This window comes from Natrix helvetica (genome assembly GCF_964273705.1).
Source record: "Natrix helvetica genome assembly, chromosome: 2".
NCBI classification, from domain to species: domain Eukaryota; kingdom Metazoa; phylum Chordata; class Lepidosauria; order Squamata; family Natricidae; genus Natrix; species Natrix helvetica.
In genome coordinates this window covers 208,620,377-208,636,911 of record NC_138552.1, presented here as the reverse complement: position 1 = coordinate 208,636,911, position 16,535 = coordinate 208,620,377, and the positions used below count along the sequence as shown (strand labels likewise).

The 16,535-nt window shown below is 40.6% G+C and overlaps 1 protein-coding gene across 3 annotated transcripts in view; it reads left to right on the top strand.

The window, feature by feature from the left end:
• Window positions 1-16,046, top strand: part of IPCEF1 (interaction protein for cytohesin exchange factors 1) — a 51,098-nt gene extending 35,052 nt beyond the window's left edge. For all 3 annotated transcript variants that reach the window (XM_081945553.1, XM_081945552.1, XM_081945554.1), the window contains 5 exons: window positions 554-615; window positions 4,719-4,810; window positions 8,374-8,758; window positions 13,832-14,022; window positions 14,889-16,046. In XM_081945553.1, coding sequence (XP_081801679.1) covers window positions 554-615; window positions 4,719-4,810; window positions 8,374-8,758; window positions 13,832-14,022; window positions 14,889-15,086 — 928 coding nt within the window. In that variant the 3' untranslated portion in view covers window positions 15,087-16,046. The remainder of the gene's footprint in view (window positions 1-553; window positions 616-4,718; window positions 4,811-8,373; window positions 8,759-13,831; window positions 14,023-14,888) is intronic.
• The last annotated feature ends 489 nt before the right edge of the window (window positions 16,047-16,535 follow it).

Genomic DNA, 16,535 nt, shown 5'->3' with positions numbered 1-16,535 from the left:
GGGACAGCAGTGAGGCAGAAGAACAGCTGGAACCTGTTCCCAGTGTGCGCATGTGCAGAGCTGCCAAAAGACAAGAACAACTAAGAAAGCAGGGTCGAATTAGGAGTAAAGCCACACCTTGGAGGTGATTGGCCCCTCCCATAGGAAACAAAAGAGGAATGAATGGGGAGTGGGCTTTTGCAGGAAACAATTCATTCATTTGGTTGGTTCAAGTTTGGCCAAGTTCTGTGTGTGACTTTAAGAAACTCTGTGCCAAGTTTGCCTTGTTCTGCATTTGGAAACTAGTTATCTGGCAGCACTTCAAACGAGATAAGGTGTGTGTGGATAAACATTCCCCTGAAATACTGTTTACTAAACCTTGCTAACTGTGAACGAAAGGAATTCACAATCATGTAAATAAAAGAGATTTTGCAGGGACCAAGACTTTGCTTCTTGTTTTCTAAGGAAGCCTGGGTCAGGAAACTCTTAGAGAGGGGTGTAAACACCGTGAAGCGGTATATAAGTCTATTGCTATTGCTATTCTATTCAAATGTATCTCCATTTTAAATTTCAGATGGCTAAATAAATTAGGCGTGGCAGTCCTAGACCAACAGGCTAATAAAAAAAATGAAGAAGGTAAGTTCAGATGTCAACTTTTTACAAGGAATCTCATTGTGCTTTTGTATATGAAGATTACATTTTTGGGGGGAAAATAATAGGGAATTTAAATACACTATATTGCCAAAAGTATTCGCTCACCTGCCTTTACTCGCATATGAACTTACTGTACCTAATCCATAGGGTTCAATATGATGTTGGTCCACCCTTTGCAGCTATAACAGCTGCAACTCTTCTGGGAAGGCTGTCCACAAGGTTCAGGAGTTTGTTTATGGGAATTTTTGACCATTCTTCCAGAAGCGCATTTGTGAGGTCACACATTGATGTTGGATGAGTTTACATGGCCTACCACTTCGTTGTTGTCATTCCCAAACACTTCCACGTTCTTATAATACAGCTGACAGTTGACTGTGGAATATTTAGGAGCGAGGAAATTTCACGACTGGATTTGTTGCGCAGGTGGCATCCTATCACAGTTCCACGTTGGAATTCAGTGAGCTCCTGAGAGCGACCCCTTCTTTCACAAATGTTTGTAAAAACAGTCTGCATGCCTAGGTACTTGATTTTACACACCTGTGGCCATGGAAGTGATTGGAACACCTGATTCTGATTATTTGGATGGGTGAGCGAATAATTTTGGCAATATAATGTATTTGATTAGACCAAAATTAATCCTTAGTATTGAACAACTTCAAATATTTTGCAGGATAGGGACAGGATTAGTTCTGGGATATGGGAGGACTTGGTTCAGTATGCATACTTAAACCATCTGACTTCATTTCTATTTGTACCAACAGAAAGAATATAGCCGTTACCTTCAGTTTTCATGCTGGGATATCAGCTAAAAACACACAAAAACATACACAGGCATGCACATTTTAGATTAAAATGTGTGCAAACATTCATTAATAGGATCAAATGAGTAAAAAATGCTCATTTAAGGTGAAATGTATCAGACTACATATTTTATGGGCAAATCAGTGGTGGTTTCAAATTTTTTTAGAACCTCTTCTGTAGGTGTGGCTTGCCGGCTATGTGACCGGGTGGGAGTGGCTTGCCAGCCATGTGACCGAGTGAGAGTGGCTTGGCAGTCATGTGACTTGGTGGGCGTGGCCAACTTGTAAAATGTGGTGAAACTCACTTAACAATGCTCTTGCTTAGCAACCAAAATGTTGGCTCAGAAACTTTGGCATTTGAAGCACGCAAGTCTTAAAGCTGTCAAATTACAAGACCCTTTGCACCCCTAACCCTTTAGAAAAAGGATGCTCAAACTTGACAGCTTTAAGACTTGTGGACTTCAACTCCCAGAATTCCTCCTCTCGCTCTTCATCTTGATGATGTGCAGATGGGCGGGGGGGGGGGGAAGGGAGCTGGAACCGGTTCTAAACGGCACTGTAGATTTGTGGAACCTCTTCTATAGAAGAGGTTAGAACTGGCAGGAACCCACCCTTGGGGCAAATGCACTAAAATTATATGAATTGTTGTATAATATTCTTTTTTAAATCACAGGGTGAGGTCTTTGCAAGTGCGCAGAGCAGATTCAGCAATAAAAAGGCTTAAAATGTTAGACTGTTTCAAAATATATCAGTTTCTTCATTCCTATTCAAGGCTTTTGCCATTGTGCCAATTCAATTAATCTGTGTAGAAGATGCCCAAAACACTGGGTGTCTTGTGGCTACAAACTACTTCTGAACTTAACTTCTTAATAGCCTCAGCCAATAAACCTAATGAAGAAGGATGTTTAAATTGGAGCCGTAAAATCCCTAAGATATGAAATCTATATAAAGGCTTTATATATAGCTTTTACGTAAGGCTTACATGAACCTTTATGTAAGCCTTTTTCTCTCCTCAAGTAGTAGTCCAGATATGAAACAGACTGACAATTGACTTAAGGATAGGCTGCAACAAACAAACACAGCTTTATGTACTTACCAATGACTTACTTGTAACACATTTAATTTAACTGCTGAATTAATATTCTCGTTCACACAATACATTGCACCAGGGACGTGCGGTCAGGAGAGGCAGGGGAGGCAGGGCTTCACCTCTCTTCATGAAATAATAGTATATAATATTATATACTATATATATATAATATTATAATATTATATACATTCGTCCGGCCGCGCCCGGGAGCTGCGGAGGCAGAAATGTTGTTGGCGCTTCCGGATGACGAAGGCACGCAAACACGCATCTACCCAGCTGTCTTTTCCAGCTACCTAGCACTCTTTTCCACTGATCGCGCACGTTGTGCGCGCAACAAGGAAAAGTCTGCGGCGAAGCCCTTGTCGCCCCGAGCTCTTGTTTGCGCTTCCCCCCCTTTTTCTTCGCTCCATCCCGCTCCGGCTCTGGAAGGGCCGGCGAGGTTGGCTCCAGCCAAGAGCGACAGGGAGGAGAGGAAGGGGTAGCTGCGGGCTACCTTCCGGCCCTGCCGTGCGTGCCTCGCTCTTGTCAGAGCCTCGGCCGCCCGCAGCTTCGACTGAGAACCGCAACTCCGCCCGCCTCGCCAAACCAATTTTGAAATCATTGTTTATTCCAAATGCGCACGAAAAGCGTGCGCGATCGGTGGAAAAGAGCGCTAGGTAGCTGGAAAAGACAGCTGGGTAAATGCGTGTTTGCATGCCTTTGTCCTCTGGCAGCGCCGAAATTTCTGCCTCCGCCCTCCACAGCTCCTGCGCACGCTCGCTCTTTCGTCTGGCCGGACTGCCTCGGCGCCATTCTGGCTACTTCCGTCTGGGTGCCCCTGGGAGCTGTGGAGGGCGGAGCCAGAAATGTCGGCGCCTCTCCAGCCACCGCCTTGGAAGTGAGTCACGCGGACGGAGCTTTGGGGCTGAGGAGAGAGGCAGGGACGGAGGGAGTGGGGGGTGAGGAGCCAGCCCCCTCACCCCCCAGGCAATGGGGAAAGCTTTCCCAAAATGGGGGGGGTATCGCGGGAAATAAAAAGGGCGCGCGCTGGGGGGGATGAAGGAGGCTTTGGCGCACCTTAGAGGTGGGCAGGAAAACAACGAAAGGGGCAGCGAGGGCGGGTGGTGGCTGCAGGCGGCAAGGCTTGAGTGGGGTGAAAGCGCAGCCCCTTTCGTTGCTTTCCCATTCACCTCACTCAAGCCTTGCCCGAGGGAGCTGGGGATCGGGCTTTGGGTTGGTGGGAGACCTTGAAGGAGTGGGGGGGAAGGGACTGGCGCCGGTGGAGGAAGCAATGCTACGCGGATCAGTGCACTCCGCGGTCCTCTTAATGTTCACTCAGGAAGGCGGAGAATGGGACCACGTGTGCTGCACATGTGGTCCCATTCCCCGCCTTCCTGATGACGTCACCAGCCTCCCCAGCCATAACCCTCACCGCACGTCACTGCATTGCACCATCAACTAACCAATCAGAGCAACTTTAAAATTGACTAGGTTTTGAGCATTGGGCAAATCATTCACAGATTTGTAAGTGACCTAAGTGGTTTCTTGCTACAAGAGGCTTCATACCTCTATTCTATTCTATTCTATTCTATTCTATTCTATTCTATTCTATTCTTTTCTATTCTTTTCTATTCCCTCTTCTCTTCTCCTCCCCTCTTCTCTCCGCTCTCTCTTCTATTCTATTCTATTCTATTCTATTCTATTCTATTCTATTCTATTCTATTCCATTCCACTCCACTCCACTCCACTCCACTCCACTCCACCCCTCTTCTCTTCTCTTCCTTTCTCTTCTCTTCCTCTCCCCTCCTCTATATTCTATTCTATTCCATTCCATTCTCTCTTCTCTTCTCTTCTCTTCTCTTCTCTTCTCTTCTCTTCTCTTCTCTTCTCTTCTCTTCTCCTCCCCTCCTCTCCCCTCCATTCCATTCCATTCCATTCTATTCTTTCCCTTTCCCTTTCCCTTTCCCTTTCCCTTTCTCTTTCCCTTTCCCTTTTCCTATTCCTAATTCTATTCTATTCTATTCCAAAAGTGGGTAGGAAAAACAAGAAGTTGCTCTTTAAGAAAGTAGTTTGCATTCAAAATTCCCTTTCTCAATGATAGGGTCAGAAATCAATATGTTCTGCTTTCAATTAAAGTAATCATGAAAATGTGCTTTATTTTACAGGGCATTAAATAGAATGTCTTCCACATTTTAATGGTTGCAATCTTGTTTCAGAATGCTATAGTGAAAGTGACCATGAAGATCCAGAAATAAATGCAGAGACACCACCCCCTCCATATTCAGATCAGTTGCTGCTGTCTGATTTGGTATGAATTATAGTAATTAACTTGCTTCTATTTGCTAAATGGCTTGTCCAAATGTCACCCTGTATAGTTTAAAAAATAGCTTCCAATATAGGCAATCCGTAGAAAGAGTTGTGAATTGTTTATTCTGTTTAAAGTCATGTGACAAAAAAAAATGTTAAGCAAATCACTAGGATTTTTTGTTTCTTTTAAAGAATCATTTATTTTAAACATTTTATACTACCAGTCATGTAATCCTCTTCAAGCAGTTTATAATCGCAAAATTCATAAAAAAATCAAGATGATGGCCAGGGTGGTATAATCAAAGCCCTATACATACAAAGGTGGACTTTTGATCAAACATCAAGGGATGCAACCTGTTGCCTTAAAAAAAAAACCCACAGTGGAATGCAAGAATTGAGTGTAACAGTTTAAAGGATAATCACACAAGCACACCATGGTCCTCTTGCCTTACAACCGTTTGATTTATTTCTCAAAGAATCAAAAGACAAAAAGGCCAGATTTTATGGACTGCAATGCTCCTGATCCTAATGGGCTACCTTCTCTCTTACCAAGTTGAGAATACCCCCCCCCCCACTGAATTCCCTTTCACAAAGCTGCTGATTTTGCTTTGCTTTCCCCTTTTCCAATAATAAGGACCATTGTGGTTGTTTTTCTGTTGTGCTTGAGCGTCCCTGCTGGTCTTCCCTTGAGTTGATCCTTGGAAAAGTATTTAAGAGCACCATTAGGAAGGGTAGCTCTCTTTTTCTGTTCTCCTTTCACCATGTTTTCTTTCCTTGGGGAAGAAAAAGTAAAAAAAAACCCAAAACCCACATTAGGGACTGAGAAATGATGCAGCCTGTCCCTCAGAGCATCAGGAAAAGGAACATAAAAATGGCATCTTCATTTGAAGAGGAGATTAGAGATAATGGGAGCTAGGAAAGAAGCTAGAGGAAACAGTAAAAGGGTAAAGGTTCTCCTCACACATATGTGCTAGTCATTCCTGACTCTAGGGGGTGGTGCTCATCTCTGTTTCAAAACCAAAGAGCCAGCGCTGTCTGAAGACGTTTCTGTGGTCATGTGGCTGTCATGACTAGGTGCCAAAAGTGCACAGAAAGCTCTTACCTTCCACCAAAGCAGTCCCTATTTTTCTATTTGCATTTTAACATGCTTTTGAACTGCTAGGTTGGCAGAAGCTGGGACAAGTAACGAGAGCTCACTCGGTTATGTAGCACTAGGGATTCAAACCTCCCAACTGCCAACATTTTTGATCGACAAGCTCAGTGTCTTAGCTACTATTCTCCAGCTCTCGAAGGGAGTACAATAAGATATTTGGGTTGTGCTTCTCCTGGAAGCCAATCAGCATCTACAATGAGTTTCTCAACCTCAACAATTTTAAGTTCAAGCCCCAGAATTCCCCAGCAAGTATGTTGACTGGGAATTTCTGGGAGTTGAGGTCCCTGTATGTTAAAATTGCTGAAGTTGAGAAATACTGGTATATGTGATAGAACAAAGAGGCTCCGTGGAAAGAATATTTTAGCCAGCATTAGTAAGAACTTACCAAAGAACCACAGTCAGACAAACTTCTCATTCTTGATTTAGAGAACAAACATTTCAAAATAACATCTTCTTGACTATGTACCTGATTAGTCTAGTTCCAGTGAGAGAGAAATGTTGTTTGAAATCTCTATGGTTCCTTTTTAAAAATAAATGTAATGTGTCTGAGACAGACTCTATGAAAGCTTTGAGGATTAAAATGATTTGAGCTGCCTCAGTGTTTATCCTGAACAATGGTTCCATGTAATTTAGACAGCCCAGAGTCCAGCTGTTATCCCCAAACCATGACTTCGAAATATTCACCGGTGAGGTATTTTACATATAATTAATGGCCTTTTCTTGGGGGAATGGAGAGATACCTGGCTCATGCAGGTTTTAGCCTTGTCAAGTTTGCAAATATCAAATAAGGAATTATGGTATTAGAACAGAGGGCCATGCAAGGCACAATATTTTCTCCTAATAGTTTTCTGCTGTTTTAGTAAGATAAGGTAATCCTTTCCAACTGCCTCTAACTCAGTTCAATTTTGTGGTGAAGAACAAGTGCATATGCGTGCCCACATGCACAGACATGCACCCATACATAAGTGTGCACACATACATACATGTACATTGACTATGCAAGTCCATGGTAGAAAAAAAATAAATGCAATTAAACACATATTTCTATTTTAAGGTGAAAAAGGTCTGTAATTCTGAAAGTCGCCTTAGCAGAGGAAGAGGCTATAGTTGCCTGTTTTCATCTTTTATCCTTTCGTCTTCCTATAGTCTTCTGAGAGGACCTCCAACCTTCAGAACAGATGGCAAAAATGTACAGGTGGTCCTCGATTTACGACCACCATTGAGCCCAACATATCTGTTGTTAAGTGAGACATTTGTTAAAATGCCCATTTTGCGACTTTTCTTGCCACAGTTGTTAAGAGAATCACTGAATTAGTTAAGTCAGTAACACGGTTGCTAAGTAAATCTGGCTTCCCCATTGACTTTGCTCGTCAGAAGGTCACAAGAGAGGATGACGCCCAGGACACTGCAACTGTCATAAATATGAACCAGTTGCCAAGCATCTGAATTTTGATCACATGACCATAGGGATGCTGCAACTGTCATAAGTTTGGAAAATGGTCATAAGTCACTTTTTCCCCAATCCTGTTTTAATTTCAAACAGTCACTAAATGACCGCTTGTAAGCCGAGGACAACCTGTACTAATAAAAAATAATAATCTTTCCCTTGAGAAGAGCACTTCCTGTGGAAACCCTGGACCTAAACCTGAAAATACTCTCTACAAATATTGGGTCAGTGTAAAGAATGGTGGCCAACCAATTCTTGAGGAGGCCCCAAACTTAACAAGGGGACATATTGTAGGAAATCAATGTCTTTCTTGGCCAAGGTGCTTAGAGTCACGCCATACATGTACACGAGGCTGGATATTTTTGTCCATTTTTTTAAGGAACGGGTATTATTTTTCTTTGTTTTTAAAATATGTTAAGCCTAGCTCAGGATTAATATTGTAGTTTTCATCTGTCTTCTGTCTCAGAATTGCTGCGGGGAGTGGTTAGTTGGGGCCACAGGCTACAGTTGTCTCCAGAAATATTAGAGGTATGAAATGAGAGCAGTCAGAAGTTCCAGACATCTAGCTACCAGTGGTGGGCTGCTGCATGGTCGCAAGGGTTTGGGCGAACCCTTAGCTCTGAGCGCTGGCTGGGCTCGGCCTGCCCTCCCCCCCATGTTCTAAACTATCCATTTATAACTTATTTTCTGGCTTGTTGGCTGGCCCAGCTGCATTCCCCACCATCCCTGCTGTTCTCACTGGAACTGCCTGAGCAGATTAGGAGCGTTTTCGAAGCTCTGTTTCTCTCCCAAAGGGGCGTGCGAACGCTCACAACCAGCAAAACCTTTGTTAAAGAAAGTTCAGCCCCCCCCCCCCCCTGCTAGATACCCAAGGAGCTGTATGAAAGTGAATTTATTGATTCTTGGTAATAACAATAATACAACCCTTTCTCTTTTACTTATTTTTATCTGTTCTGGAAAACAGGCCCAGCAAGAGCTTTCCTCAACATCACAACTTTTAAATGAACTACCACAGTCCTTATCTTCCCCAGAAAGTAGTACGATGAAATCCACAGGTTCCTCTTCTTCCTCACTGTGCAACCTATTGCATTCAGAGAGACAGTCGTGGCTGGACTTAATTAACAGCTCTTCTGCTCAAGAAGAAGTGGACAATCAACCTCCAGCTGCCTCCGGTGACTCTGCAGACACTGATTGCTGGTTGACAGACTGTAATGAAAGAGTGGAAAGCGGTACCAGCAGATCCAAGGAAAACAGTCCGATTACAGTGAATGAAGACAAATCTTCATTAGGCAAGGCCAATGATAACTTAGCTGTACCTGGAAAAATAGCATCGGCAACTTTAAGTAGAGGTGAGTAAAACAAAAAAGCCACCCTATACATTATTCTAGCATCCCCTTTACTTTTGCTTTTCATCTATCTTTTCAAATCAAAATTGTCTTACAAAACTAAAAGGTAGTATGAAAACACAATACAGTCAGTCAGTGACATTTGAAATTATGATGGACCTCCCCCCCCTCCCACAAGGTACTTACAATCCAGTTCAGGAGGTCCAAATATGCCCTCCCCCTTAGTCATGTGGATGGTACTTGGCAAATGGCCCATATTGCCATTTGCCGCATCCCATGGTTACATGAGCCTGCAGTGGTGCAGTGGTTAGAATGCAGTATTGCAGGAAACTCGGCTCACAGTCTGGGCTTTGATTCTGTTGGAGATTGACTCTTGAGATTGACTCACCCTTTCATCCTTCCAAGGTTGGAGAACCTAGATCAGTGATGGCAAACCTTTTTTGCACCAAGTGCCCAAACTGGAAGGTGTGTGCATGTGTGTGTGCCGGAGCACTGGAAACCAAAAATCCATCTGGTCTTTGGGTTTCCAATGTACATATGCCTGTTTTTTGGCTGTTTTTCAGGCTGTTTTCGTTCCATTTTCCGGACTGTTTTCCGTACCGTTTTTAGTCCAAAAATGGCCTGAAAACGGACCAGAAAATGGAATGGAAAATGGCCTGTTTTTTGGCTGTTTTCAGGCCGTTTTCCAGTGCACTGGCACCCGTGAAGAGCAGCTGATCAGCATGCAAGTCTGCGCCAAAAACCAGAAGAGCAGCTGCCGAGAGCACGCATGCCCTCACAGAGGGTTCTGCGTGCCTCCTCTGGCACATGTGCTATACATTCGCCATCACAGACCTAGTTAGTTGGGAGCAATATTTTAAACTGTCCAGAGAGTGCTGTAAAGCACTGTGGGGTGGTATATAAGTCTAAGTGCTATCACTATTACATGATCATGAAATTCAGCAGTTTTTGCTGGTTTCTGATTTTCTGGTTTCTGGCCAAACCACCGCCCATTGCAAAAATGGGTTTGTTTAACAATCACACATTCACTTAATGACCACCAGTAAAAAGATCATAAAATTGAGTATGGTTACATAGTGACTTGCTTAACAACTCCCACAACCTATATAATTTCAGGCTCAATTGCAGCTGTAAGTTGAAGCCTACCAGCAAAAGAGCTAGCAAATAAAAAAGAAAGCATTAGTAAGAATCAGAAATACTTATGCAGGTAGGAAGACAAGATAGGTACTGAAATAAAAATAAACATTTCCAAGAATGCACATTATTTTGCTGGACAGAAAGTGTTGTTCAAAGCTTCCCAGGAGGTGATTTAATATCTGAGCCATCGCAGCTAAAATATTTTTCTCTGGTGGAAGCAGGCAGGCACCCTATAAAATTGTCTGAACTTTAATGAAATGGAGTCCAATACTCTTGTACTTTCAAAATCCAGTTGGTTGTATTGTTTTTCCAATCATTTTGAAAAATAGCCTTCACATTTATTGCAATTCAGCCGAGATCCAAATCCTTTGGCTTCTAAGTTAAGAAAAGAGTTATACCTATTATCTGGAAAGAAAGTGCTCTCCTTGAATTTTGAGGACCTGGCTTTTATTCAGGTCTGAAGCTAAATTGGAATAGCTTTTGATTACTCACTTTTTCCAAGACATCTGTAGTTGGATATACAGATATACTTAAAAGAAGCCAATGACCAAGGGCCATTTCACTTTCATTCCAGACCAAGATAAAGCACTAAAACTGCTTTGGTTACCAAGACTGGCAGCCTTAATTGGAGAAGAGATGGGAAGAAAACTAATGTTTGTGTGTTATCCTAGATTTTCTATATTAATACAACTCCCTAGGGATGGTATATATCGGAATTTTCAGTGTGTTTCTTTTTCTATTTAGAATAATCGCATACGTATATTCATAACTCCAGTCAATATAAATAAACTGGATTGAATAAATCCAGATGCTGCTTCTGCCACACAGTTTAACAATTCTTAACAACATGCCGAAATTCCCATAGCAATATATTTTCTATACATGCTCCGTTCTTGATTTAAAAATAACTTGGTTTAGCAGACTTCAAATATAGCAGACAAAGTTTCCCTCTAGATGTCAAGTCAAAATAATGAATAATTACAGCATAGACAATTTACATCAATTCTGACCATGCATGACGAATGTCCTTTCTGCCTTCTGAACTGTCTGTTTAAACGGAGGGTTTACTGCATTTTTGAACATGAGATAACAGAATCCTGATAGATCTTTATTCTGTTGGCAAGCTTTAAGTAGTTTCTTACAGAATAGAATCATTTGCATGTTGTCTTCTGAAAGTAAAAAGTGTGAAATGATTTTAGAAGCCTTTCAAGAAGCAGGAAACCAAATACTAGTATCACAGGAGTTTCACACGCTATTGAATGCTCATTTTCACACCCACTATTGAATGCCCATTTTTAAACTTAAAATTCAAATGTTTGCATGTATTAAAATACACCCTTTTAATTTTTTAAATTGAAAACAGGTACTTAATTAAAATACATACATACATACATACATACACTCACTCACTCACTCACACACACACACACACACACAATCAATGCATGCAAACATTTATGTGGCCTCTATTATTTCCTTCTGTGTAAAAAAAATACTGGATAAATGACTAGAGAAAAAAGAGGGTAAATCAGCCTGCCATGATTGACTAGCTATCTTTATTAAAAGAAGAAGACAATAACAAAGCAGTAACACAAGGTAAAAAATAGCCAGAATTCCCAGTTGCACATTGTTTGACTGTAAAACTATAAACAAGGATTGGCACATGAATCTTCAATCCAGAGGTTTGCTTCTAATCTAAAAAATAGGTAGACAGAAGCAACAACTAGTCACTGTAATTTTTCTTACATTTGATGGGAGTCTCATACGCTTGGTTTTACCAGAAGGTTTAAAAACTAATAATAACAAAGAGGAAATTGCAGAGCATGAAACAGAGCTACAACAGAATGGCACCTACTTATGTTGTATTGTTCATCTATGATAGCAATTACACTCTCTTTTCTGAGATATTTATAGACCTCTTGCAGACAATTGCTATAGGAAGGTCCAATGCATTTTATGTCCAATCATTTTTTTCTGTATTTTATTGCCTCATTAGAAGATATCTATACTTGGTAGAGAATGGCTATAGGTAATTTCAAAACTTGATTTTCAGAAATTAATGGACGCAAACGAGATAGACAGAAGCTTCTAGGTACCCTTGAAATGCAGAAGGATGGGAGTAGTGTTTCAATTTATCTAGAATTTAAGAATGGCTCTTCTATCCAAGTGGGATATCATCCTGGTCTTTCATTTTAAAAAAATTGTGGCCAAAACGTTTTCCTAGTGATAAGGGCACTTCCTGAAGGCCTAAAGGAAAAAGTGGGAATAAATTAGATCCAAAGTCATCCAATGTCTAGAAATCCTTAGAGAGTCACTAGAAATGCTCAATCCTGGTTAAAATCATGTTGGAATAATTTGTTCTAATATGTTTGCACATTGTCAGCGGGAAATTGGCTGCTTAAATGTCTAGAACCATGATAGCAAACCTATGGCATGCATGCCCAAAGCAGCACGCGAAGCCATGTAGCCCATCATAGCGCAGCATTGCCTGTTTGCCTTCTGGGTTTCTGGCACGCCTGCCCATGTGCCAATCAGCTGTTCATGCTCATGGCAGAGCCAAAAACCAGTGTGTGCATGTGCGCTGGCCAACTGATTGTGGGGTGCACATGTACGCCAGAACCCAGAACTTCAGCTTTTCTGAAGCATGATCCCTATGCATGTGCAGCAGTACCAAAAACTGGCCTGTGCATGCATGCTGGCCAGCTGATCATCAGGTGCATGTACCACTAGAAACTGGAAGTTTGGCTTTTCCTGAGTGTTGTCCTGATAAGCGCGCATGCGCATGATGTTTCCACGCAACCTTTTCAGCATTCGGTGTTGAAAAGGTTCGCCATCACTGGTCTAGAAGAAAGGCATTCCAAAGTACAGAGATTAGAGTCACCTTGATTTCACTAGATTTTGGTGAGATCTTTCTAAGAATTCCAGTTGAAAAATAAGGCTTTAATATATCAATGTCATCGACTCCCTTTTGGAGGATTTTAGAGATCTTTGAAAGAAATTAAGATTATTGATTATATCAGAGAAAAGACCTAAAAAGAACTTGGTATACTTCAAATGAAGACAGTGGCCCATAAAGGTTTCAACGATAACTGCCTCCTAGTTCTTTAACTGTGAACTTTAGAAAGATGTTCAGTAAAAGTTGAAATTAACATCATGCAGAGAAATACTACATTTCCCCCTACCTATTCTCATTCAAGCTGTGGAGATAAAATTTGCCTGATTGGGTCTTGCTTAATTAGCTTACATTGGATTTTTCCTACAACAAACGGAGTCACATTTAATGAGGTGATCAGTCAGAACAAAACAATAAAATAGCATATTGGCTATTAGTCTATAGAGATTCTCAATCCTCCAGGTCATATTAGCTATTGTAACAGGCTATTTTGCTAGAGTCCAGGCAGTTTCTTCAGCATTGGGCTTAAGTAGTAACCCAAATTTAGCCTTTATTCAAGGACAATTATGGCATGTTTATACTGGCATAATTCTATAAAATATATGAAACAGACATACTAGGGAGTATTTAATTACAAATGTTTGAGGTGCACCGATGTATTAAAACACTACTGTTAAAAATAAAATAGTAGACCTCGTACAATCATATGTCCAGTTATACTGCCAGGTTCTCTATAAAGATCCAGACAATTCAATTATAAGTTGCTGGAATAGAGACATCCATCATTAATGCATCATTTCTGATATGTGTACATTTTGGCTATTGCACCTGAAATCCTGAGTCCTGTTTTTAATATTCTTCATCCAGTATGTTCGCAGAGCAACTCATGGGTGAGAATGTCAAAATAGTTCATGTATTATGTTTTCCCCTAATTTCCTCCAGCCACCAGAAAAAGCCCTCTCCCATTCACCAAACTTGCTTTACTTAAAAAAAATCTAGCTCACCTGCACTTTATCACAGATTCTTCTCTTTTATCTCCCATGCAGATCGTACCAAATGTTCTGTGGATGAAATGGAGAAACTATACAAGTCTTTAGAGCAAGCAAGTTTATCTCCCATTGGGGACCGGCGACCTTCTACTAAGAAAGAGTTGAGAAAGTCCTTCATCAAAAGAAGCAAAAACCCTTCTGTAAATGAGAAACTTCATAAAATCCGAGCTCTGAATAGTACCTTAAAGGTAAAGGTTGATGGAGGAGAGATGTTCTACTGTTTTGGATTTAGAATGAAAACTTTTGGATGTATTCACATGAACAGCTTAATCAGACTAGTGAAAACAGTGATGGTTGCAATCACCTGGTGGACTCCATGTAGTTAGTTTTAGTTCTGGTTAGTGAACTAACCAGATGTATAATCATACATGTATGATTATAGCTTAGCTTTTTGTATAAACCCAGTTACTTAGTTACTTTGTAATGCATTCCATTATTTATATAATGAAAATATAACTATTACGACTAGTAGGATATTTCGTAACTGTTAAAAATATTTTTCTCTATTGTGAAATGATTACTTTTTTGAAACAAGGGAATTTTTTAGTAATTATGAGAAATAGTTTTTCTTTGAAAAAAAAGTAGTGGAAAGACCAGGAGACTTGACATTTGAGAGATAGTTTTCTCAGTTTTCTGAATGTTGGGTATGTACACAAGAAGACTTAGAATAGCGTAGAATAACAGAGTTGGAAGGGACCTTGGAGGTCTTTTAGTCCAATCCCCTGCCTACACCACTTCATCCAACATCTTCTTAAAATCTTCCAGTGTTGGAGCACCCACAACTTCTGGAGAAAAGTTGTTCCACTGTTTAATTGTTCTAACTGTCAGGAAATTTATCCTCAGTTCTAAGTTGCTTCTCTCCTTGACCAGTTTCCACGCATTGCTTCTTGTCCTACCCTCAGGTGGTTTGGACAATAGTTTGACTCCTTCTTCTTTGTGGCAACCCTTGAGATATTGGAGCACTGCTATCATGTCTCCCCTAGTCCTTCTTGGATTATTTATCTGTCCCAAGGTCTACTTCTAGTAACTTGTTTTTTCATCTTGTGTTGACTAGTGCAAAGAACATGACTTGGCCAAGATAAACCAGCTGCTGGAGGATCATAAGCTAACAGCAAACAAGTATAGAGAGTGGAAGAATACAAACTCCATTTTGATTCAAGATTTCTATCAGCCACCAGACACTATGTCTACAACTGATGGAGACAACATAGAATCAGAAATGGCCCCCCATCATCTTTCGTTGGATAAATAGTATTCACTGGAAATACTATCTGAAGACAGTGAACTTTCCATCATTGATATCTTCAGTCATTCAGTTTGAACTGCCACATCTTCAGGTTTTGCTTCCATAGGTACTGATACTTTCTGTACTGGAACAGACCAGCCCTGAATTAACCAATAAGAAAAATAAGCACATGCTTAAGGTACCAAGGAAGCGGGGGCACCATAGAGGTTTTTCCCCGTAACGATCATGTCTTTAATTCTTTCACTGCCACACTCAACTTTAGTTTTCAGCACTTACTAAGTCTTAATGTCTTGTCGATTAAGCAATGGAAACGTTGCTTAATTATTAGAATAAACGGTGCAGTATTATTAGAATATTATTATTATCAGGTTTAGAGCATCAGTTGACCTTAATCTGGCCCTGGAACACAAAGACTGCTGTCTAGAGCATGATTTCCCTTTCCATATTCGATGAAGATAGGAAAAATCTCCTCTAATGATCCCATCATGACACAACTCTTGTTACATTTCTAAGAAGAACTTTTATCTGGTGGATGAGAATTGGGATTACCTTTTGTAAAATCAGCCAACTTTACAATAAGAATAATATTTTAGGAAATATGTTTCACAGTTTTCTGAATGTAAGATACATACACAAGAAGACTTGGGCCATTTTAAATTTGATTGAGAGAGAAGCAGAACACTTCAGGTTGGGGAAAAAAAACCTACCAGGGTAAGAATTATACAAAAAGCGCTATTTTGCCACAGCTCATCAATATTTTAATTGTTTCTGCTGATGGATGGTTTTGAGTCACAGAAGAAATAAATAAAAGAGGGTTGATGTTTGTATTCTATATAACCTTCTCATGATCCATTCAAAGGACACAGTTGCAGCCATAATAAGCTTCAGGTTTATGGGGGGGGGGGAATCCATTTATCATGTCTGCAAAGTTGTGTTTGAATTGGTTTTTATGAGCAAATAAATTCATTGGGCAAAACGTATGTGTCCGTCTTACCTCAATGTTTTATGGAGCATAAACCTAACAGTAAATGAAAACAAATATAAAGCACAGACATATAAGCTTTGCTTCTGCTTTTTGTGAAAAGGTAGCTATTTTTTCAGTCTCACTTAGTCAAAAAGCTAAGCCAACCCAAATTGTCCTTTGATAGAAGATCACAAGAAAAGTCAAGTGTTATAAATTAGATTTAGAAGCTAAAAACAAAACAGCCCACAGATAGGCAATGGCAGGTTTTCTGCAGGTTTTTAATAGCTGCTGCTTATTGGTAAAATGCCTTTGGGATTATACTTTGTGAGACAACATATATGTGCCAAGGTTGTATTTGTTGCCATGAAAACTACTTAGATATTGCAATAGCAATAGAACATAGACTTATATACCACTTCATAGTGCTTTACAGCAGTTTACAGAGTCAGCATAGTGCCCCCAACAATCTGGGTTCTCATTCTACCCACCTT